Raw genomic sequence first — 25196 nt, forward strand, 5'->3', positions numbered from 1 at the left:
CCTGGAGCTTGAATTCCGAGCCCAGGCACTGTCCCTGTGCATTTTTGTGCATTATTGCACTGTGCAGATACTAGGAGTTATTAAGGCAACTTCAGGTATATATATTCTAGGTACTATTTTTAGAGTGCTAGAGGTAGGAAAAAATACAGGTACTTGAAGGCTTTGAACAGAATAGTGTCACTTGATTTGTCTGGGGTCCAAGTTACCACAAGCTGTGTTCCACAGTGGACTTGCCCACACCTGACATCAGGAGTGTCAGTACCTGGTTTTGTCTGCATATGAAATAAGCTTTTCTTTGTAAATAATTCCCATGCTAGTACTAAAAATGAAAAGGAGGGATTTGGTTTTCCTGAGTGGAAATAATCATGTCTCAGATCTGCCTAGTAGTTGCTCTCATACTTGCAAAGTGCTGAGAGAAGTTCAGACCTGGAGAGACGCAGGGCAGACCTTTGTGTCTCTTAGGTGATGATGCCCATCCTCCCTACGAGCAATTGTCCCCTCGCACAGCAGGCCTCTTGCTAAGTGGTTCCGTAGTGATCTTATCTCTGGGAGTGTCTCTTCTTAACTTCAGACTATGTTCAAGTCATCTTTAACCACTCTGGCCTTTCCCTGCTGCCAACGTCCAACTCCTTGGTCCTGTGTGGCAAATTTGCCCAGCCAGGTGAAATCATTTCCTGTCACCACTCAGCCATCCACTTACCTTGCCTTCTGCTCGGTGTGCAGTCCTCCCCTCTGCATCTACAATAATAATGCTGTAAAAATAAAAGGTGGGCTCTAACTTAGCCCATTTGGTTTCTAAGCCTTGTAGAACACAGGACCCCACCCGTCAAACTATTGGTCAGTAGTTTGAAGGGATGGCAATTTGTTTTTTTAAACACGAACATGGTAAGAAGTGAGACTTTCAGTGAGAAGATATTTGAAAAAAGAAGGGATAAAGGAGAAAGCAGAGCAGAAATGAAGTTCAAACTCCAGTATTGGCCAAAAAAAGATATTAATTACCAAAGAATTGAATTAAATAATAAACTAGGAATGGTGGCACACGTCCCAGCTGTCCAGGTGAATGAAAGATCATGATCCCAGGCCAGCCCTGGACAAAAGCACAAAACTAAGCCACAGCAAAAGGGATGGAGGGGGTGGCGCTGTGGCTCAAGTGGCAGAGCACTAGCCTTGAGCACAGAGGCTTAAGGACAGTGCCCAGGCCCTGAGTTCAAGCCCCACAACCAACAACAACAAAACTCATACACACAAATGCCAAATCTCCTAGCCAGAGATAGTGGCAGATAATCCAAGGCACCAAGAGGAAGCAGATTCTGAGTCTACCCAGTCTCCGGCTGCAGAAAGGATGAAAAGCCAGACACGTGGCTGAACCATCTCTACTGAGAAACCTATATGCTGTTTGTACATGAAGTTTGCATCACAACCACTAGAAAAACATCTTTTGGACGAATGATTCTGAATACGTATAGCATTTCATAGACTCTGTAGAGCTGGAGAAAGCCTTAGAAGCCAGTTAATCCCACTAGCTTATTTTACAAATGAGGGGATTTGGTGACAGGTGACAATGAAGCAAAGGAAACCTAAGGTCTCGCAGCCAGTAGCAGAGCAAGAACAGAACGGAAGCCTCCCTTCCGCGCTCCCACAGCCTGGTCTCCTTCCTACTGTAAAGGGAGCGTACTCGATGTGACAGCTCTCCTGGAGAAACCTCCAGGGCACGTGGAATGGGCAGGACGACAGGCGCGTGGGTGGTGCTGGGTGGAGGGAGAGGCTTTTCACCATTCATCAGGTGATTTGAGTGCAGACGGAGCCAGGACTGCGCCTACTGCTCCCCTGCGGCCTCCTCCTCCCCTGCGGCCTCCTCCTCCCCTGCGGCCTCCTCCCACTAGGCCAAGTTTACGCCACGCATACTTCAGAAAAGTCACAGAGCACGCCACACAAGATGGCTAGTGCCGACCGCGGATTTCCCCACGAAGTGCTGAGCTGCCTGCTTGAGACTCTCCTCATTGCAATCACCTAGATGCTGCTGATGGGGTTTCTCGCTCACGTGATTTCCAATGGAGCGCAAAACTGAGGCTTGGGAACACGTAGGGCAGCGCTGGGTGAGCAGCAGTACACGCCTGCTGTCGCGTTGTGTTCCTGGTGCACAGGTGTGCATGAGCGTGGGGTTCCCTTGCTCACGGCTCTGATTTGGTCCAGCCTTGTGGAACACAGTTTGAGAAACCATGAGCCTCAACTTAACTTCTGGTACCTAGTACACTGTTCAGTGTTTTGCTGTTCTGTCCTTCCTTGAGCTCAGACGCTTCCACGGGTGCTGCCTTAGTACTTCAACATATAACTTTCCCGAAAAGGAACTATCCTAGTGCTATAGCTCCCATCTGCAATGTCCTCCAAGGGCCTGTGCGATAAAAGCGTGGCACACGGCCCGAGTTACTATTAGGAGATGGCAGAAGCTAACACCGGGGGCCTAGCGAGAGGGGAAGTGCCTACCGGGAGGATCACGGGTCATGGCTTTGGTGTCAACCGCTTGCAACTCTTAGCAATGAGATGAACGCTCGATGACACTGCGCTCTGTCCTAGGGCAGGAGGGGGCTGACCTGCGGCTCATCACGGGTCATTTCAAAAGGGAACTTCAAGCTGAATCTCTACAGTGGATTCCCATTGGCCCGCAGGCCTTTTCATGTAACAAGGGCACAAAGGGAGTGAATAATTGCAAGAGTTAGCTCTTCCAAAGAAGCTAACCTCGGTGACAGGAAGCTGTAGAAATATTCTGATTCAGCTTAGAGACACACTTGAAAGCACCATTTCGTATTGTCTATCCATTCTTTATTTCGCTCTCCCCCTTCGCTATCCCGCTCAAACTGCATATCCAGAAGCAGTCGTCTGGTGGATAGCAGAGTGATGAAATGCTCGTATGTATTTCAATGCACATACAACACTAACCTGCCACTGAGGATGCAGATGGAGAACAGAATGGAGAATGGCACAAAGGATCACTCGACCCCGAGGAGGAACTAGACTACCATTCTGCCAGAATCTACAAACTTCTGGGTCTCAAGCTTAATAAATCCAAACAAAAAAGGCTGCTGCTTACACTTAATCAGTATGAACTTCCTTTTCATAATTTACTAGAACTAGAAAAAAGTACTCTATAACAAAAGGTATACAATTTAGTAATTGTACAAAACATTCGTTTACCAAGAGGATACTGGTTTACAGTCACCGAAATGAACACACATACGTTCCGCTGCCACTTCCATGTAAAGCTCAGATAAATAAGTCACTGGCAGAAGAGTCACAAGAGGAGCAACGTCACCTTTCCAAACCATCTGGAAAGATCCGTCCTCCACCACGACACTGTCGACGCTTCACAAAGGCTCTCCATGCCGCCTCCGCAGGACTGGAATGTTCCCAGAGTTCATCTTCTACACAGACATTAGCTTTTCAAGACCAAACTTGAAGCATTAGATGTAATACAAAATAAGGAGTTCTTTATTTTTTATACAAAACTTGTACATTAAAAAAAAAAAAATTAAGACTCAACAACTCTGCTGCCCCCGAGGCAGCTGAGCGCTTTGCTGGGCCGTCAGAGCCTGCGAATGGTTCAGTCACCAGCCTCCGGGCCGCGGGAGCAAGGTGCACAGCTCCAGGGCCCATCACGTGGCACTGGCTCTGCAAGCTGGCTTCCCTTCCCCAGGCTTGGCAAGCAAGCCAAGGTTCCTGGACATTCAACACTTTCACCTTCTCAGCCCAAGCTAGAGTGTTGACTTTTCTTTATTTCCTAAACACTTTGAATAAACTAGCTTAAGAAGCTTTATTACAACATATACATATTTGATACAGTTGCTTAAGAAAAAACTAGATTTTTCAGCTCAATCAATATAAATGTCTTTAAAGAAATGAAAATGAAAGTTGGCTTAGAGAAATGGTAGGGTTCTTTCCAAGTGTGTTGCCACACTCTGAGTTCTGAAGGTCATAGGCTTCCTTGTACTTGGCAGTCACGTTTGGCTAACATCTAGAGCTGTGATGTATTCATCGACAAGCATCAAACTGTCTCTGCGAGCATTCATGGTAAAGACATACTGTAGCCAGGCTAGGCAAACACATGTTTTGACAAGAGGCCTCTTACAACAAATAGCCTACAGAGATAAAAGCAGTTGTTTCCCTGATTAAGAACTATTTAGCACTGTTTAGCACATTTTTCTGTAGTTTGAGAAAAAAGGTTTCTCCCCTGAAGCAGGTCCCTTTCTGAATGTTGGTTACTTCCCCAAAATCAATATACCAGCACCAAATGAATCATTAGTTTACAAAAAATAAACCTAACTATTTTATCTTAAAGTCCTACAACTCAGACTAAATAAATTAACTACAAAATGAGAAGTATCGGCTAGCATATAATTTAAGAATCCATTTCTAACCCACGAGGGCGGGGAAGATCAAGCTCACACAGATCGCCACAGACAGCAACACCCGCCCAACCAGGACGCCGGCCTCCAGCTTGCACTGCCTCCGAAGAGAGCGGCGGGGGCCTCACCGCAACGCCCTCCCGCACAGCTTCCATGGGGAGATTTTTCCAAAGAACACCGCGTGCAAGCTGCTATGCTGTTGTCACGTCTGAGGACTTTGCACAGAAGGACCTCGAACCTCTCCAAGAAAGAGCCACCAACCCCACAGTTGTCCCCTGATCACATCTATTCATCTTCCACCAGACACCGCACCGACACTTTAATTCACAGATTTTATGTTAGTCTTTAGAACCCAATGCCCGTGTTGCAGTTCAGAGCCCACAGGGAGCTCAAGCGGCCTTGTTGGTGCAAGTGCCTTGAAGGGCTTGTAAATCGATCTTTGACCTGGAGTGGGGAGAAAAAAGACAAAAGTAACTCCACATGAAATGCCAGAAATGGGCAATTTTAACTTGAGACGGGAGTATTAAGTTATAGACTAGGTTCTATTTTTTCTTCTGTCAGTTGTGGGGCTTAAACCCAGGGCGCTGGCATTGCCCTGACCTTTTGTGTTCAAAACGAACGCTCTACCGCTTTGAGCCACAGCTCCACTTCCGGTTGGGGAGCTGAAGCGTCTCAAGGACTTTCCCGCCTGGGCTCCCTTTGAACCACAATCGTCAGATCCCAATCTCCTGAGTAGCTGGCGTTACAGGCGTGCTGTGTGCCAACAGCGGCCAGCACTGCGCTGCCTTTGAAGTCTGACCTGTTGTGAATCATGTGGCTTCTGACCAGGTGTCCCGCCGCCAAGGCCGCCATGAGCGACAGCTCGCCGGCCATCACCGTCCCACACACGATCCGCGCCAGCTGCCGGGCGTGCTCCCCGGGGTTGTCTTGGCATGCTCCTTGGACACCGAGCATCTGGAGCCAGAGAGACAGGAGACGTCACCCTGCGCGTCATGGAAAACAATGACTAACACCAGAACCACCACAGCATCGGCCAGAACGGGGCTCTGCACAGCCTCAGCTTCCAAGGTCTGCGCGGACCGCAGTGCACACCTGCTTGCTCGTCTACTCGCAACTGCTAAGGTGCAGGCCGAGTGAGCCGCGCTCAGCGGGTCTCGCCGCTCAGGCTGGCGGGAAACAAGCCAGTCTGGAACGGAGCGAGAGGCAGAGTCGGGCAGACACAGAAGCCTAGGAAGGCAGAGCTAGGCCCGAAGTGGGTGGAGAGGGCGCAGCGGCGTACCTGCAGACACGCTTGCTGAGGTAGCAGGTTGGTCCCACCGCCCACGGTTCCGATTTCGATGGAGGGCATGGTGCAACTGATGTACAAGTCTTCATTCGTGGGACCAGTGGCTTCCATTAAGGTGATACAGTTTGAACTACCAACATTCTGTGCTGCGTCCTAGAAAACAAAACAGGAACACATACAGTATACCTCCTTCGCTGATGTTTTTAGCGCACGCGCAGAGCAGCAGAGACTGGAGAGCTCACCTGTCCACAGGCGATGTAGATGGCAGTGACGATGTTGGCCGCATGCGCGTTGTAGCCTCCTATGCTGCCGGCCATGGCGGAGCCCACCAGATTCTTGTTAATGTTCACATCGATCAGGGCTTCTGTGGTTGTCTTCAATACCTACGAGACAGGAATGTACATTCTACATCTTCCTCCAGGAGACTCAAGAGGCATGGGACCCAGGAAAAAACACATTTAGAGGGACTCCAATGTAAGCCATGTCCTGGATGAAAAGCTTGATCTGTAAGCTTTGTTCCTATGAATGCCACACACAAATGGGCACTGTGCTGTAAAGCGACTTCAGTGGAAAGCACAGCCTCATAAATCTAATTTTATTAACAATATCAATACTGTCCCCCCCCCCAATTTTTATCCAACTAAAATGGTAAGGTATGCAGCCCACCACTCACTTCTCTGACAACCTTGGCTGGAATGACGGCTTCGCAAACTACAGTCTTTCCTCTCCCTTCAATCCAATTAATGGCAGCGGGCTTCTTGTCAGTACAGTAGTTACCACTCACGGCTAGAATCTGCATTTCCGGGAAATACTCCTGAAGTTTTAAAAGTGCTTTCTCTGTGCCCTGTTAACAACAAAATTAAAATGCATCTTCACTCGTAGAGATCACAAGGCGTATCTGCATCTATTCTCCACATACAATAACTTCAGAGAAGGACATACTTCAAAGAAGTGAAATGCAAAGAAGCCACTTTTTCAAGCTGGTGTCAGTGGCTCATGGTTGTCATCCTAGCTACTGAGGTGGCTGAGATCTGAGGATCACCGTTCAAAGCCAGCACAAGCAGGGAAGTCCATGAAAGTCTTATCTCCAACTAACCACCAGAAAACCGCAAGTGGTGCTATGGCTCAAAGTGGTAGAGCACCAACCTCGAGGGGAAAAACTCAGGGACAACACGCAGGCCCTGAGTGCAAGCCCCACATCTGACAAAAAGGAAGAAACAGCTATTTCATAATCATCACTAACTTCTTGATCATGTTCAGATTCCTAATGTGTTTTTAAGTATAAAAACAAGTTTGTTGTAGACATTAATGAATGCAATGTAACACCAAAAATAAGAAAGTCAAAATACTAAACAGGATACAAGAAATACCACTCATTTTCTTGTCACTGCAGGGTAACTCAGTTTGTGATCAACATGTAATAAATACCTATTTTACTTAGTAAACTGTTGTCTAAAGGCCAAGCTAACACATCTATAAAGAAAATTGGGTCATTAAACTTAATGCTATTAATGGAAAGCGGCTAGATTTACATTACATAAAATATGAACACGCCTTCCAATAATGGTATTGAGTTTAATTGTGATAATACACATGAAAGTGTTGTTTATTCAAATCATGCTTCTAATATCCCAAACTCTTTTTGTCGTATGAAACTAGAGCTCTATAAACCATTATTACCAATTTTCTACCCTCCCTAAGATCCCTGGTAAACACTATTGTGGGATTGTTGTCTGTAGCCTCTCCCTCTGCTGTCCTCTCCCTCTGCTCCTCTCCCTCCACTCCTCTCCCTCTGCCGTCCTCTCCCTCTGCCGTCCTCTCCCTCTGCCGTCCTCTCCCTCTGCCGTCCTCTCCCTCTGCTCCTCTCCCTCTGCTCCTCTCCCTCCACTCCTCTCCCTCTGCCGTCCTCTCCCTCTGCTCCTCTCCCTCTGCCGGCTGCTCCTGGCTTTTGTGCCCACCCCACCCCACCCCACCCCACCCTACCCCACCCCATCCTCGAGCCACCGCACGCCCACGCCCACCTTGGAAATCATGTTCATGCCCATGGCGTCTCCTGTCCTGGCCTGGAAACGGACGTAAAGGTTGCGTCCAGCCATGCTCACATGCAGTTTCTGTAGGCGTGCAAATCTGTGAACAAGAGAAGCAAACGCAGTGATCCTTTGAAGATGATGCAAGTGACCTTAGAGACAGCTGTCGCACATTTTGTGCTTCGGAGGAATACTGTTGGGGAATCTCATAGACGACGACAAGGGGAGGGCTACAGACCACAATCCCACAATAGACTAAAAAGTCTAAATTTAAAAAAAAACGAGTTCGAACTATACTGGGATTATCAGTTGCAACAATTAGGCTCTTTGCATAATTATTAAACAACTTTAAGCAGGGAGGTAAACCACTAGTAATCCCACTTCATCGCTTTTCCCCAGAGATAACCGTCAAGGCAAAGCCCCAGTCTAACCAAACTTATTATCTTGTATCAATCAACTTCCTCCCACCCCCAAATAGGTAGAAACAGTCGTTAACACAAGAGAATGAATCACACTGTGACGCATTATCTTTAACAGGTAACATGGTAATAACTGGACTTAGCAATCATGGAAAATGGTTCTGAAATGATGAACACAGGCAAGTCTATGCATGCCTTCACTACCTGCTGGTGCTATCAAAGGCCTCCTTTATCACCGCAAACCCGTCCGGGGTCTCGAGCCAGGCCTTCGCTTCCGCAGAGTCACAAGCCCGGGGAAGCCGCACCACGGGGCCTCGAGTCATCCCGTCCCCAAGGACTCGGCTGCTGGCGCCCCCGCCAAGCTGCAAGAGGAAGACAGAAGCCCACGGTGTCCTTGATGACCCCCAGGCCCGGTGACTTAAGGGTTTATTTGCTTAAGGGCGTATTTTTAAATAAGTGAATCAAATTCCAACTTACTCCTATTGCTCGGCAGCCCCTATTCGTGCTGGCCACAAGACAGCCTTCTGTGGTTGCCATTGGAACTTGAAATTCCTTTCCATCTAAGCAGAGAGGTCCCGCCACTCCAACAGGGATGGGCATATACCCGATCACGTTCTCACAGCAAGCCCCCATCACCTGCGGGGCAGACCGTGCGTGAAGAGCCTAGCCCGCCGCAGCGCCCGGCCGCCCCTCGCAACACAGCAACTCGCTTCAGTACTCCAGTAATGAGTACAACAGGAAAAACAATCCATGACCCACACAGCAGCATACAAAATTACAACAGAATAATTTGTGAAAGAGTAGGATAGCCATCAACATCAGTCAAAAGGAAAAAGACTAAAGAAGCCATAAAGCAAACATTTAAGAAGCCCAAGGCCATACCAAGGAGTAATTATAATCTCTGTAAGGTAGATACTGGAGAGAAGTAGGCTCCGGAAGCTTTTTGGAAAGTAACTGTCGGCGAATAGATACACCTCGTTCATGGGTTTCCATCAGCGTTTCCAATTTGTAAGCTGGGATATGCTTAGCGTTGACCAATTGTATGATCTCAGCATCACTAAGGAATTTTGCGCCTTTCTAAAGAAATAAGGCAACAAAAAAAGGAGACGGAGATCAGAGAGGGCGAGGACAGAAGACCGATACTTGTATTATTCACAATTTCAAACCATGTAAGTTTTTTCTATCACTGCCATTTTTATTTATTTTATTTTTGTGCCATTCCTGGGGCTTGGGCCTGGGCATTTTTCCTGAGCTTTTTTGCTCAAGGATAGCGCTCTACCACTTGAGCCACAGCTCCACTTGCACCTTTTTTTGGTAATTACTTAGAGATAGGAGAGAGAACAGTCTCATGGGCTTTCCTGTCCAGGCTGGCTTTGAACTGTGACTCAAGACCTCAGCCTCTTAAGATAGTTAGGATCACCAGTACCCAACTACTACTGTCATTTTTCATACAAAGGTATCTCAACATTTTTTTTAAAAATCTTGTAAGATAAGCAATGCCAAGTGACCATGAGCACCATAGCACTGTCATTTTATAATACAAAGACAAATTTGCATTAATACATAGTAAATAGGAAACTAAATATGACTGAGTAAAGCTGATGTATTAGATATTACAGGTGTTGTCCAAACTACAAATGTGTATGTTTACCTCTTAATTTTGTTTTTTCATGCCAGTCCTGGCGTTTGAACTCAGGGCCTGGGCATTGTCCCTGAGCTTCTTTTGCTCAAGGCTAGCACTCTTCCACTTGAGCCACAGTACCACTTCTGGCTTTTTCTGTTTATGTGGTGCTGAGGAATCGAAGCCAGGGCTTCATGCATGCTAGGCAAGCACTCTACCACTAAGCCACCTTCCCAGCCCCAATTTTTGGACACATAATATATTCACATGGTTAAATAGTTTCCTTCTATAATCTACTTGCCATCCATGCTTTAATAAAACTGAGGAGGGGAAGGATTATATCCTACCAAACATACGAAAAAAAAAATCAGATTAAGGAGATATGGATAGAATACAGTATTTGCATTAAAATGTTTGTTTTATGATTGTAAGGTAGAAGAAACCTAACTTGTTCAAACATAAAAATAAAGACAAATTTTCTTCGATCTTTGAAGTTCACCTCTGTAATATACGTTTATCAGTCAACATCCATTAAAAAAATACAATAATTGCTCCTAAGAATAGCATTAATAAATCAGAGTGTTAGTTTTGGGTCTAGAACCAGTTCCTGCTCCTAAGTTACCATTTCCTCAATGTATTATTGGGGACATGTAAGCTTGTTAGCTCTGGGTTTCTCATCTGAGAAGTAGAAATAATTCTACATATATCACTCACAAATAAGTGTAAACCATGGAACACAATGTCCAGAATTCATCAGGACTCAGAAGATACTACTTTTTCCTTCTTTTAATAAAAAAAGCTCCTTTCTCAAAGAAAATTTCCCACTGTGTGTTGATGCGGTTAGCCTCACCTCTGCATTCCCAAGAATCTCCAGACATTCTTCATTAGATCGAGGTTCCCTGGGAAGTTCAACTTCAGGTTCCTGAGTCCCCATTACCGATGGAGCACTGGGTAAGCAGGAGCCACCAAGCACAAATGTAGCTCTGTTTGAGGTGTCACTTTCAGCTACTAAAGGTTTTATCACTTCAACTGTTCAAAAGACCAAAAGAAACCTCAGAACATTGAACGTCAGGGTTAAAATGGAAGCTATGACAAATTGACGGAAGTAATGGAGAGAATAAGAAATTACCTTTTCTTTCTTCGCTTATCCCAGTCTCTTCCTCCACAGACTGGAATTTCTGGTCGTTTCTGACCAGCATAGGCTCTCGTCTACAACAGTTCTCTTGGGCTTTCTTTGGGGTCACAACAGGAGATGTGATAGGGTTTTTTAACGAGAGTGTAGATTCTGTTTCTGCTTGTTCAAAGAAGATGTACTTGACAGCCAGAAGGAGAGCTAAACTCAGCGTAATAACTTGTTCAATATCCATGCTGATCATTCTAAATAAAAGACAGCAAATGAATGCTGCTATTCACAAATATAAAATGTATAACCCAGACTTACAAAGCACAGAGTACTATGACTAACGTACAATACAGTAAGCTTCAGTTCACTTACTTGGAAAGATAAAAGTGCCAAAGGGAAACACTCGGTTCAATTCTCTTGGACACATTTTCATCCAGTCCTAAAGAAACCTTCGAGTGCTCTGCGGTGCTATTTTGAGGAGAAGGATCAGCTATCCAGCGACTGTGAGCATGAACAAGAACCAAGCCTAAAGACTGAAATAAAATGTACAAATTACAGATCTTCTGATTCGTAACAGAATTTAAATTTCTCATCCCTAACAACTTGACAACCATATACCACCAAATTCCTTGGCTTCTCCACAACATAAAAAAGTCCCTGAGCTTGTTACATGACTAAGAGTTGAACCCCATTACTACTCAATGTTTTGCCAAACAGATTGCAGAGAGACAGAGGAATTTAGGGGGAGACTAATAAAGACTAATAGCTTTAAAGAAATGAAGAGTAAATGAAAAGGGAGTACAGTGAAATCTCACTGAAGACTATAAACAGATATTTGAAAAAAAAATCGTCCTAATTGTAAGAAAAGGATGACATCTGGAAGGCAGGAAAATGAAGAAAAAAGAAAACTGCTATTACCATAATCATCTTGACCCTCTGAGTTACAGGATTTGGTTTATTTTCTTCTTCTTCCAAAACTCGAGCAAAATGGCTGAGCTGCCAAATTGGACGCCCCTCACGGCTTTCCCGAGAAAGCTAAAAAGTAAAATCAATAAATTAAAAGGTCCTAATTTTGTTTAAGTAAACAGATGCGATCAATGTGCAATGTTACTACTGTTGCTAATGCTGTAAGTAGATATGTTCTCACCTCTAATACCAGTGACACACATGCTGGGAAAAAAGTCATGAACACGAAGTAGTTGGCAAGAACTGACATGCAGCCAAAGCAACACATTATTTCTAGCTGACGCACCCCTGTTGAGAGAGAGAGACAGAGAGAGAAATCAATGTACTAAAATATTTGTATTTGGTAACACATATACCAATGACTTTCCCTACAGAAAGACGCTTAAATGAAAATATGCCTACATTCATGGATAGGGGAAAGAAGAAAGGAGAGGGAGAGTGATTATTATAGAAAATAATATAAACTCTCCAAAAACTTTTGAAAAGGTGGCGGAAGGAAAATGCTAAAGAATTTGATCAAAGTACATTATAGCATAATGAAGCTCCTTTGTACAATTTTTGCTAAAAAATTTTTCTAAAAATATTACTACAGTAAACTCTTTGCCATCTCCTGAAGATAGAATTGACTCAACAGTGAAGCTAACGCTTAAAGAACAGCAAGAATAACTATGGAACTCTTAACCCCTCAAAAGCAGAGATCTTGTCTCCTCCGATGTCCTAAACATCACAAGGCTATGCCTAGTAATATTTGTGTAATATACCTATGAGAACCAAAAGTGTGTTTCCCATTCTCTTTTATCAAATGGCAGCATCTTGTTTTTAAACGAAAATATAAAAGATATAGAAAAGAAAACCTTTATTCCTCCGGTAAAAACCACTGACTTTAGTTCATTTTTAACCACAAGTCACATTATGACTTGTGTACCACCTTGTAGAGACAACTGATTACCTGCTTTAAAAGCAAGTTATTCCTGAAGGAGTAAGTGCCCCTTATTGAGAGGATAAGACACCAGGAAATATACTAGAATAGCAGTTAACCAGGTAAGCATGATCTTCAGTAGGACATGGTGGCACTTGCCAGTACTTGAGAGCATGAGGCAGGAAGATCTTGGCTTCCAGACTAGCCTGAGTTACATAGCAAACCCTGGCTCAAAAAAATACAAGGATGATCTTCAAGAGAAAGCCATAAAATCCATTCCTAATAACTAGGAGACCTCCCTAATAGCACAACATTAATTTTCCTGCAAGGTAATAATTTGTACCCTATATACTAGTACCTAATTCTCTACTATCCAATGAAGGATGAGGAAATGTACTAAGACTAATACTGAGTACTTACTAAGAGGGGCAGCTTACTATCTGATTAAGTCTTCCCAACCACCTTATTAGGTGAATCTAACACAGATCTGTCCAATGCTTGACTCTTACACTGTCTCCTACATGACAATTAAAACTCAAGGAACCAACTCACTAATTTAGTCTGAGAAAAGCAAGGGCAGATCAAGCTTAGAATGTAATTGTTAAAAACCACCCATAAAAAAAAAAAAAAACACTACAGGGGCTGGGGAAGGTGGCTTAGCGGTAGAGAGCTTGCCTTGCATGCATGAAGCCCTGGATTCAATTCTTCAGCACCACATAAACAGAAAAGGCCAGAAGTGGCGCTGTGGCTCAAGTGGTAGGGTACTAGTTTTGAGCTAAAAAGCTCTGAGACAGTGCCCAGACCCTGAGCAAAAAGAAGCCAGGGACAGTGCTCAGGCCTTGAGTCCAAGCCCCAGGACTGGCAAAAAAAAAAAAAAAGAAAAAACTACGAAATAGAGCACAGAGAAAATGGCAAGCGGGGTGCCAGTGGCTCATATCGATAATCCTAGCAATTTAAGAGGCTGAGAGCTAAGGATCATGGTTCAAAGCCAGCCTGGGCAGGCAAGCCCATGAATCTCTTATTTCCAATTAACTACCAAAAAGCTAGAAGTGGCGCTGTGGCTCAAGTGGTAGGGTATTAGTTTTGAGCTAAAAAGCTCAGAGACAGTGCCCAGGCCCTGATTTCAACCTGATTTCAAACCCTAGAAACCAAATAGTGCTGGGAATGTGGCTTAGTGGTAGAGTGCTAGCCTTGTACAAAAGGAAGCCAGGGACAGTGCTCAGACCCTGAGTTCAAGCCCCAGGACTGGCAAAACAACAACAACAAAAAAACCAAATACCTCCCCCTCAAAAAAAATGGCAAGAGTTTGGAAAATATCAATAACTACTACATTTTCAGCATAGTGAATAAGCACAAGTAAAATATACCCACACATTAATACAATTTCAACTTTGAGTAACTGAAGTCAGAATTTAAAAACACTACAAATCTAGGATATTCTTTTTCTGCTTCAGTGACATGTTTATTTTAAATGTGTTAAAAATTTCTTACAAACCTGACATGGTACCAACACCAATCACAAGACATTCAACAAGAGCATCAAGGGTAAACGTGGGACCTAAAATTGCCATTCCACGAGCAATATTTTCCCTTACTTCATCCTAATAAACAGACCAAACACATCAATGAGGATAAAGAACAAAGTAATTTCTAAAATACGAGAGTCCTAGGACTTACATTAAAATCTAATGAACTTTTCATACAATGAAATTCATGACTAATGTGTTCAAAATACAAAGTACAGTAATAATAGAGAAATAAATGAATAATAGAGAAATAAAAAGAACTCATTTAGTATGCCCTGCTTCCCTTACTAAGTTTTCTAGGGAATATTTCTTCAACTTACTGCAAAAATGCTGTCATTGAAATTCTACATAATTTTATACACAATATTATATTTTGGCTACCACTGAGAGAAGCTTTAAATTTTTTATGAGGTCATGTTAGTTTTATAAAATCATTTCCTGTGAGCATATTTAAAAGATCATAAACACTCATTGAATATATCACACACAGTAGGATCATACAAAATATAGAGGGGAGCTTTGATAAGCTATTTCATATTCAAGATACTCTGATACAAGACTGAGTGATATTCTTGAGCTTCGTGCTCAAGGCTAGCACTCTACCACTTGAGCCACAGCTACACTTCTGGCTGTATGGTAGTTAATTGTAGACAACAGTCTCCCAGCTGGGCGGGCTTCAAATCAGGATCCTCGGAGCTCAGCCTCCTGACTAGTTAGGGTTACCGGCTTGAGCCACTAGCACTTGGCTATGCTTAGATTTCTTTTTTTTTTTTTAAGTGACTAAAGAACATTAAGCTGAAACTTAGGATGGGATGCCAGTGTCAATTCTAAGGGCTGACAGTTGAATCTTCCCTGAGGATCTCTCCCATTAGGTCCTATCTGCTCTCTATTGTCTTACTAGATAAGAATTTTTTCATTTATTTAAGTCATTTAGCTGTAATTTCTGAAAAATTTCAAAAATGGAAAACTTTCAAAATTAGAGAAAATGCAAAATTCCAGTAACTATGAAATCTTGAGTCATTAGATAAAAAGGACTACTCTTAGGGCACTTAAACAGACTATTCTTTGTGCTTGAGGATTAAACTGAAAATCTAAGGGAATCTCTGAATCCTAAGCTATGAAGAAACTGTATTAATTCTTCCCATTAGTGTAAGCATACTTTAAAAAAGGACTATTAATCACATTCCTATCTTATATAAGTAAAACTTACCTGTGAGTTAGAACTTAGAGCAAACTTTGCTAATGCACTTGCTCTGGAAAGATCAATCAAAAGTAGGAAAAAAGGCAAAGCTTCACTGGGGAAAATAAAAAAGATTAGGCACATTTAGTAAGAGGAAAAATACGGTTTTAAAAAATGCATCTTAAACCAAAACTCCCCTCCATATTTTGTATGATCCTAGTATGGTACCTTTGTGCATGCAGACCAAAAAGTTTACCCAGTATTTCTTTGGTATATGCTCATTCATACTAAACACAATAACTGTTAAAAATGACAGTTGAGAAAAGTAATATATGGTTTTTCCAGCTACTACAATGGGAAGCAGATAGGAACATGGTACACACACACACACACACACACACACACACACACACACACACACACACACAGTTAGGATGACCCTATGCCTACAATGCAAATTGGGTGTGCTGGTATACTCCTGCATGCCTATAATCATTGCTATTATGAGTCAGAAGTAGAAAGACCAAGGTCCAAGGCTGGCCTGGGCAAAAGCACAAAGCCCTACCTGAAAAATAAACTAAAAAGCAAAAAAAAAGGCTGGGAAGGTATACATTCAAGTGGTAGAGCTCTTGCCTATCAAGTATAAGATCCTGGACTCAGACCTCAATATCACCAATTTTTTAAATGATAAAATGTAAATATATGTATATGGAAATACTCTCTAGTGTTGTTCAGTTTATAGAAAAATACCATTACTTTACAAAAAAAAAATCCTTAACGCCAGCAATGGTAGCTGTAATTCTATCTACTCAGGAGACTGAGATCTGAGATTCACCGTTTGAAGCCAGCCCAGGCAGGGAGGGAAGTCCATGAGACTCTTATCACAAATTAACCACCAAAAGTCTAGATGTGGACTCAATTTTCTAAGTAAGAAAGCTACAAAATAGAACCTAGTCCCTGAGTTCAAACTCCAGTATGGGAACAAAAAAGAAAGAAAAAAGACTATCCCAATCCCCAGGAATATAACCTAAGGAAATAATGATGAATGAATAAAAATTGGCTACAAGTATACTCATTAGCTATTAGTGGAGAAAATTAACCTAATGATCCAACCTTAGGAGATTAAGTTTAAAATATTGATATAGGAGAACACAATAGTGTATCTCTAAAAACATCGCTAAATATTAAGGACTTAGAAAGATGCTATTATTAGGCACACAATTACAAAAAAATACAAGTATAATCTCAAAGTTTAAGTGGAAAAGAACATGTTAACATTTTAACAGCAGTTAAAATTAGCTAATAGCAAGGCTACATGAAAAATTTCCTCGGGGCTGGGGATATAGCCTAGTGGCAAGAGTGCCTGCCTCGGATACACAAGGCCCTAGGTTCGATTCCCCAGCACCACATATACAGAATATACGGCCAGAAGCGGCGCTGTGGCTCAAGTGGCAGAGTGCTAGCCTTGAGCGGGAAGAAGCCAGGGACAGTGCTCAGGCCCTGAGTCCAAGGCCCAGGACTGGCCAAAAAAAAAAAAGTAAAAGAAAAAATTTCCTCAATTTCCACTCTCCTGAAAATTCAAATCTTATTTTTATAGCACGTGAACTAGGTTCTTAGAAATGTGTATTTTAAGAAAACATACATTTTGGCTTTAAATACTTACTTCAAGCCAGTCAGTTCTTTATCTAAGAAGTGAATGACAACTGTACTGAATACAAAGCTGGAGAAAATGGTGAAGAGGCCAGCAATACCTAAAACAGACAAAATTCAACATTGAAAAACCTTTCCCCTTTATTACACACATAGTAATATTTAGTCTCACCAAAGATTCTGAGAGAAATAGTACAAACTTTCTCCACATTATTAAATAAGGTCCCCAAGTTTAGAACGTCTAGTTCCCAATAGTAGGAACAGAGACCATGACATGGACTCGATGCCCTTTCGGCAATACCCACATTTCCAAACACACAATGTGAACAAACTGTTCATCTGAACAGGAAATTATAACTCTACTGGCCTTAAATATAAATACATTACCTAAAATATATTTTGATCCAAGTTGACGTAAATTCTGGAACTGGAAATAAATATACAGGATCGCTATGCATCTTGTTATTGTTAGGATTATAATGTCACTGCTCAAAACATCCTATTGGAAGAAATAAACAAGAAAGTCCCAATAGCATGAACTTTTTGAATAAGCAATGAAAGAATTTTTTATTTTATGCCATTAGTTTACCTATTATCACAAGAATATAAATGTAATAAGCACACTGCTTATCAAAAGTATCACTATACAAATAAAAAACTGATTTTAAATAACTCACTGTTATGCCAATTTATTACACTTCTCACTGGCAGTCATTTATAACAGATGTATTTTTCAACTAAGTCAATTCTACTAAGTTGTATACAGAAGGTAAGAGTATGTCTATTGCATTCCCAATCCCATGTAGGTAAATACAAAGCTGAGGTTAAGTTCCTGAGTATTAAAAGACATCATCTTTTTGGCTGTAAGTTCTCTGAAAGAAGATACTCTTTAGAAATTGAAGTGTCATTTCCTTTAGTCAGTATCAAGATAATTTCACTGACCTCCTCAAATTTGGGACACTCGTAATTCCACCCACAGATCTTGTTGTTCCCAGTGAACATGTTCATGGACATCATGCAGATAGTCAGCGTCACGGTCCCCACTATGACTTCCCAGGGATGGGAGGCCACAAAGAGGCCGTGCATTCGGAAAAGTCTTGACAACATCGTAGCTGCAGAATCCTTGGATCCTAGGAGGAAAATGGCGAGGATGCTTGCTAGACAGCTCACTGGACTTTTAAGGACTCCTGACTCATTGCCAACTAACTTACAAAGCAGTCCCCCTCTCCCCCCTCCCTCCTTTTTTCTTCTTCAGAAAAATGCTTGCCAATCACTCCGTCACTTAGTTCTTATAATAATAAATTCATGGGCTGGGAATGTGGCTTAGTGGTAGAGTACTACTAGCCTAGCACGCATGAAGCCCTGGGTTCGATTCCAACAGAAAAAGCTGGAAGTGGCGCTGTTGCTTAAGAGGTAAGAGTGCCAGCCATGAGCAAAAAGAAGCCAGGGACCGGTGCTCAGGCTCTGAGTTCAAGCCCCAGGGGCTCTGGGAGTTGTGGAAAAACAAGGAGGAGGAAGATACAGTGGTCAGCACAGGGCAGATATGGCCCAAGGTGAGCGCAGGATGGAGGGATACAGAGGTTAGTGGCAAAGTAGAAAGGTCAGAACCCCCATCCCAAGTCTTGGCCTCATCAGAGCTGGGCACATCTCACAGGCTTTGTATTTCTAGCGCTAAGCCCAGTGTTCCGCAGGGCTCAATAAGCCCCGTCATTTCTTAAAAACAATATGAATTCAAGTTTTAGAAAACAAAACCAAAAACTCTTGAGAAACACTATTTGCACTGTCTAATTATTTGGGTATAAAACACATGAGCAGCATCTTTACCATTTACACCCTGATTTCACAAAAGGTAAGTTTCAAACAATCTATTTGCTGACAGTCTTGTAAACCACATTAATCTATAAACTGCTCAAGGACAGGAACCCATTACAGTCCACTAAGCGCCTATCATATTATCACACAGATGTTACTACATTATTAAGAGGCAAGACTTTGAGATGACTGCTTTGTGAATGTACAGAATCGTTGGTAATAGAGATAGAAGATGCAAAAGCATTCAATGGAAAATGTTCCTAAACTTTTACTGCTAATCAAACTAGACTAGCACTGAAACAAGAGAGCTGACTTAAGCATGAAGAACAGGATTCAAACTGATTCCCAACATAACCTTGAAGAGATTTTTAGTTTAGGATTATCTCCATGTCTGCAATTATTGAAAAATGAAATTACAAGTATCATCTCTTGGTAATCAACTGCCTCATTCTATATTCTCTATTTTTTTTTTTTTTTGCCAGTCCTGGGCTTGGACTCAAGGCCTGAGCACTGTCCCTGGCTTCTTCCCGCTCAAGGCTAGCACTCTGCCACTTGAGCCACAGCGCCACTTCTGGCCATTTTCTATGTATGTGGTGCTGGGGAATCAAACCCATGGCTTCATGTATATGAGGCAAGCACTCTTGCCACTAGGCCATATCCCCAGCCCCTCATTCTATATTCTCTACACTTAACCACCAGCCAGATTAGTAACTAGTTTTCAAGTTGTAGTCACAATCCTTTACTGGGTTAATCCAACCACAAAGTTAATGTTGTTGGTAAGGATATTTTTCCTCATTTTTTTTTTGGGGGGGGGGTCTCTTTTTTTTTGGTACTGGGGATCGAACCCAGGATGTTGCACTTGTAAGGCAAGCACTTTGCCACTGAGCTACCTACCAGCCCTGGTAAGGATATTTCATTTTCTATTTTTTTATTTCTGTCCCTGGCTTCTTCCCGCTCAAGGCTAGCACTCTGCCACCTGAGCCACAGCGCCCCTTCTGGCCGTTTTCCGTATACGTGGTGCTGGGGAATCGAACCTAGGGCTTCATATATGGGAGGCAAGCTCTTGCCACTAGGCCATATCCCCAGCCCCTGGTAAGGATATTTTTAAATAAAATAAAAAATAATATTTAAAACAGAGAGAACACACAGTATAGATAGGTATTATTTCTTGAAGCTCCATCTGTAGTAAAACTATACATATGTGTGTTGTGGCTTCCAATATAACACACATTTCTTACTGTGGTTAAGAATTGTGTGTCACAATGTTGAAAGACTAGCAATGGCTAAGTCTCTAAATGCGGCATGTATCTGGCTGTGTTTATTCATCATCTTTCAACCTTGCATCTTGAATGTTATCACTTTGCCATCCAGTATCTTGAACTCATATATAGCACTGTTTAATAACCAGGGACTTTCAATGTCCCAGAAAGCAAATTAGTCTAAAACCTATGTCAAGGGCTGGGACTGTGGCTTAGTGGTAGAGTGCTTGCCTAGCATGCATGAAGCCCTGGTTGAACTCTGCAGTACCACATAAACAGAAAAAGTCAAAGTGGCATTGTAGCTCAAGTGGTAGAGAGTTGTTAGACTTGAGCAAAAGCAGCTCAGAGACAGTGAGTGCCCAGGCCCTAAGTTCAAGCCCCAGGATTGGTAAAAAATTATGTGGAAATTATTTCTAATTTCCCATACTTAAACATAGTAAACCACAAACAAGCTAGAAAACTTTCTTTCAACTTACATCGTTCCCCAGTGAAGCAATATTATTCAAGACTATTAAAAATTAATTCAGTTAAAATCTGAACTGAAGCCAGGAAGCAGTTCAAGTTTAGATTACAAATTCATTCAGTATAAATGCACAATTATACAGTAGGCACATTATGTTTTCCTTCAAATGGGTTTCCTGGGTGGATTGTTAATGGCAGCCCCAAACAGCTGCCCAGTGTGGAAGCGCAAAGTGAGCAGCCCACCAAGGCATGCCAGCAGTAACCTTAACTATGAACTATAAACAACCGCCTTCCCCACAGCAGCCTCCTCACTTCTGTGATTATGCAAAGCACACACAACACATGCCATAAAACCTAGTTTCCCACCTTCATCAGCAATTCCAAGTATGACTAGCAGGCTACAGAACATCTCATACAAGTTCTACACAGTATTTACGCCATGCTACAACAGAAAATAACTCTTCCTTGAAGAACATAAGGGAAATAAGCAACCTATGCTTTGCTTATTCAGCCTGAAGTACACTGAAAACATTCTAGTCTTCAATGGTATGGGAATTAAGTTCACTGGAATCATTAAACTCTTACCCAGTCTGTTAATGAAATCACCTCCCATGGCCAATCACAGAACAATATGCTGCGGTGCTCTGATTCTTTCTTTCCATTCAGCACTCTTCCTGTGTTATATATTTCAGCATTTGATTATATGGTGCTTTACAGTTCTCAAATTAATGTGCACATGCTGTCCCCGTGAAGGCAAAAACTGTGCTTTCTATTGAAGTCACTTGTAATCCCAGTAAGATCTAGCATTTATTTCCCATCTCAATCTACTGTCCTATAAAGTCATCATGACTCTGCACTGGATTGTACATGGATTGTACATGGAATTCTGTTACAAGTCAGCATTTGCAAATTACATCTGTCCATTCACATGGAGCTTCAAAGTTGTCAAAGGTAATACTTGGGAACTGTATGAAACTGCTATTTGTAGGTGGGGAGGGGGAGGGTCCAATTTCAAATACTGGCAGTTTTATGAGTTGACCAAAAGATGTTTATATAATATGATCCATTTGCCCATGAATATAAATTAGACCATGAGATTAGTGTGTACACAATAACACTCAATCCCACACGCATACTTCATCTAGAAATGGCCATGTCACAGCCACAAATCTTCCTGTTCATGCTAAAATGCATGCATATTTTAGCCCTTCAGGTCACTAATTCCCATTTGTCCTCCATGGCAAACCTAACAAAGCAGGCCGGAAAAAAAAAAAATCTACCACGGGGGGAACCTCATTTCTGCCAGGAGCCGTTTGGTTGTTCAATATCACAAATGGGCAATATGAAATTATCAGTACAGGCAGACAGATGGCCTCGAGCGGCCGATGAGACGCATAGGAGCAAGAGAACATGTCTGCCCCAGTGGTGGGCTCCACGATTCCCGGGCCTCAGCCAGTATTTCGGGCCGAGTTCCCTTCACCAACCAGGCCTCCTGCCAGATCGTCCCCAAAAGCCTTTCGCAGCAGTAAGTAGAAAGTCAAGTCACAGGTTTGGAGAAGTGACTCCTTTTTAAAGCGCTGAGGTAATTAATGCACGGTTACTCAACGTGGCTCAGGAAGAGTGATTCCCTATGTCTTCCAGGGACAAAGCCCAAGAAGGCACGTCCTCGGATACTGGAATGTTCCACAGGGCCGCGGAAGGTGTACACTATTGATCTGCTCCTACCACAGAAATCTGGAGAGGAGAGGGAGAGAGAGACAGAGGGAGAGACAGGGGGAGAGAGAGACAGACAGACAGACACAGAGAGAGAGAGAGAGAGAGAGAGAGAGAGACAGAGACAGAGACAGAGGAGACAGAGACAGACAGCCAACGCCCCTGGGGGACCGGGGGGGGGGGTGAGGAAGTCTCCCCCGAGCCCCTCGGTGTTGCCCGCGCCCGCCGTCGAGACAACTAGCCGGCCTGTGCGCGCAGGGGCAGGGCCGGGGGTAAATTAACGGTGTTCGCGGAGCGCCTTCCCGGCCGGGCCCGGACCCGGCGGTCGCTCCCAGCCCCGCCCTGCGAGCGGCCGGTCCCACCGCCCCTCAACCCCCGGCGACGGTCCGAGCCAGGGGCGTCCGGGGCCGCCCTGCTGGGCGCCCGAGGGTCCCCGAGGCCCCCGGCGGCTCACTTCCGACCCGGCGGGCGGGCGAACGCGGCGACGCCCCGCCGGGGCTCCGACCGCGGCGGCAGTCACCCGAAGGCCGGGCGGCCGGCCCGCCCCTCCGGCCCGGCCGGGCCCGCGGGGACCCTGGCCGCGGGGCCTCAAGGACGTCTCCCCGCGGGGAGCGCGCGCGCGCGTGGCCGCCACCCCCGCACAGTGCTCCGCGCCGCGGCTCCCGCAGCGGCCTCGCCCCCCCCCCCCCCGCCGGCACCGCACCCAGCGCGGTCCCCGCCTCGCCCCCCGGCTCCCCGCTCGCAGCGCGCCCGCCTCACCTCCGGATCTCACTCGAGGCCAGCAGACGCCCCCCTCCCCCCCAACCCGGGTGCCGGTGCTCCGCCGTCTCCAGTCAACGGAGACGCGGAGCGGAAGGAAAGCGGCGCTTACGCACGCTCGGGACTCACCAGCTCCTGACCAATCACCAACGATCTTCCGATGGCCCGGCCAATCGCCGGGGGACTCCGCGGCCGGACGGCCTACGTCACGAGCGGTCGCCTTAACAACCACCCACAGCTCTCACCCCGGCCGAGAACAACCACCGCACCATCTCTCACCACGGCCCGGCCAGCCAATAGCTGGCCGGCTCTTAAAACCAAGGGCTGCCGATTGGTCCACGCGCCGTGGGGGCGCAGGCGTGGAAGCCGCCCGAGCGAGGGGGGGTGGGGGCGGGGGGGACGAGCATCTGGCGGGCGCGGCGGCCGGCGGTCCCGGGCCCTGACCTCTGGTCCTCCTGGCTACGGAAGCTGTGTGGGAGGCCGAGGTGTGAATCGATGGGGTGGGGCGCGGGGGGTCAAGAGGAGGCAGCTCGGAGAAGTCGAGAGAGCTGGGGGGCTGGGGGGCGGGGGGGGGGACCTAGAGAAGGCTCTGGATAAAAGAGGCTGCTTCTAAGAAAGCCGGGGTGGGCCGGTGCTGGCGGCTCGCTCCCGCAAGCCTAGCCGAGGTCTGAGGATCCCGGTTCAAAACCAGCCCAAGCGAGAAAATCCGTGAGACTTATCTCCAATAAACCGGGCAGAAACAGGAGGAAGGGGGAGAGCGCCTAGCCTAGCCTTGAGCCTCCCAGAGGCCGAGGGGGCAGGGCCCAGGTCCGGCTCAAACCAGCCAAAAAGGAAGGGAGGGAGGAAGAAGAGAGGGAGAGAGAGAGGGTGAAGGAAGGAAAGAAGGAAGGAAGGGAGGGAGGGAGGGTAGCACTGAGGTAGGTGCCAGGCAAACTCTAACCCAACACCTTCCCCTAACTTACCCATGAGTGTAAATGGCTCCTTGGTTCTCTCTTCTCTCTTCTGTGCGGGGCACCTGCCACATCCACACAACCGTGTCCCACTGCTGCTCTTTCTGAAATGAGCCTCGCCTGTGTCTTCTCTGAATACCTTCCGAGGAGTTGCACCACCTGGAGCCTCTGGGGACTTCATCATCTAAGACGATGCAAGAACCTCTCCTAACTGGTCTTTCCACCCCTGGTCTTTTCCACCTTCCAATGCATCTTGCACTCCTGCCAGCCACGATAATCTTCCTCTTATGCCATAATTTCTCGTGTCGATTGGATTGAGGTATAAGACACTACCCAGGCAGCCCCACCCCACATTTCTTGGGCTTCAGTCACTCCTTCCCTGTGTGAGCATTACATTTCAGCCCGAATTGGTCCTCCTTCGGGGGTGGTTTTCAAGAGCTTCGTATGTCGTCCCCACTTGTCATCTAGTAGCTTGACCCAGATATGCCTACCCATTTTTGAAATACTAATCCTTGAGCTACACTGAAAAACCATTCATATGCCACCCCCTGTTCGGATTCCATCAATGTAAGTCATCTCTCCCTACTCTAAGCACTTATAAAGCTTCCTTAACTTGTGACTTGTCTTATGTAGAAATTGCTTAACGGGAAGAATTGTACTGTGCCCAGTGTTTAAGGACCAACTTTATAGGTTGAAAACAATACACAATAGGAATTGTAAACAATTATCTTGTTAGAATCTCAATTAAAAAAAATGGGCATTATCATTTTGCAAAAAAAAAATGACTGTTAAATGACTCAAAGCAATTAGAAAAAATTAGGATTTTAATCTAGGCATAAAATTTCTGCTGGTCCTCTGTTTCACTGCTCTACTAAAGGACCTTTATTCATATTTTTTACCAGATACTTTGAGACGTGCAGTGCGCCACAATTGGCACTGGAGATAAAACCACAAACATGACAGACATGGAACCTGATTTTATAAACTTTGCATAGCCCCAAAAAACTGAGCTAGCCAAAGACTGAAGTTAATAAAGAGGGAAGGAAGAGAGGAGGGTAGGATAAAAAGAGGAAAAGAAGGAGGAAGGAGGAGGACCAGGTATACCAAGGACCTAGAAATTCTTTT

General features: G+C 44.6%; 1 protein-coding gene across 1 annotated transcript; it reads right to left on the minus strand.

Annotated features, from left to right (window-relative positions):
• Positions 1 to 2805: 2805 nt before the first annotated feature.
• On the minus strand, positions 2806 to 23221 carry Hmgcr (3-hydroxy-3-methylglutaryl-CoA reductase). The gene is made up of 20 exons (XM_048368276.1): positions 23122 to 23221; positions 18059 to 18246; positions 17504 to 17615; positions 17130 to 17217; positions 15497 to 15581; positions 14256 to 14361; positions 12023 to 12129; positions 11794 to 11910; positions 11248 to 11408; positions 10882 to 11129; positions 10603 to 10781; positions 9014 to 9208; positions 8609 to 8767; positions 8336 to 8493; positions 7707 to 7812; positions 6359 to 6529; positions 5928 to 6068; positions 5680 to 5838; positions 5200 to 5354; positions 2806 to 4844 (listed from the first exon to the last, which is right to left on the minus strand). Exons 2-20 carry the CDS (start codon positions 18221 to 18223, stop codon positions 4790 to 4792), a joined length of 2667 nt encoding a protein of 888 aa, XP_048224233.1. The 5' UTR covers positions 18224 to 18246; positions 23122 to 23221; the 3' UTR covers positions 2806 to 4789.
• Positions 23222 to 25196: the final 1975 nt, after the last annotated feature.

The sequence above is a fragment of the Perognathus longimembris genome, chromosome 19, assembly GCF_023159225.1.
Source record: "Perognathus longimembris pacificus isolate PPM17 chromosome 19, ASM2315922v1, whole genome shotgun sequence".
NCBI lineage: Eukaryota > Metazoa > Chordata > Mammalia > Rodentia > Heteromyidae > Perognathus > Perognathus longimembris.

Bases quoted from the DNA above. Each gene is read 5' to 3' on its own strand.
- Hmgcr (XM_048368276.1), bottom strand. From the start codon at position 18,223: ATGTTGTCAAGACTTTTCCGAATGCACGGCCTCTTTGTGGCCTCCCAT. The intron at 11,130-11,247 runs GTAAGTGAACTG...TCTTTTATTTAG, and splicing joins TGGCACTTTTATCTTTCCAA to AATGATCAGCATGGATATTG. The intron at 5,355-5,679 runs GTACGCCGCTGC...CTCTGGCTCCAG, and splicing joins CTCAGCAAGCGTGTCTGCAG to ATGCTCGGTGTCCAAGGAGC.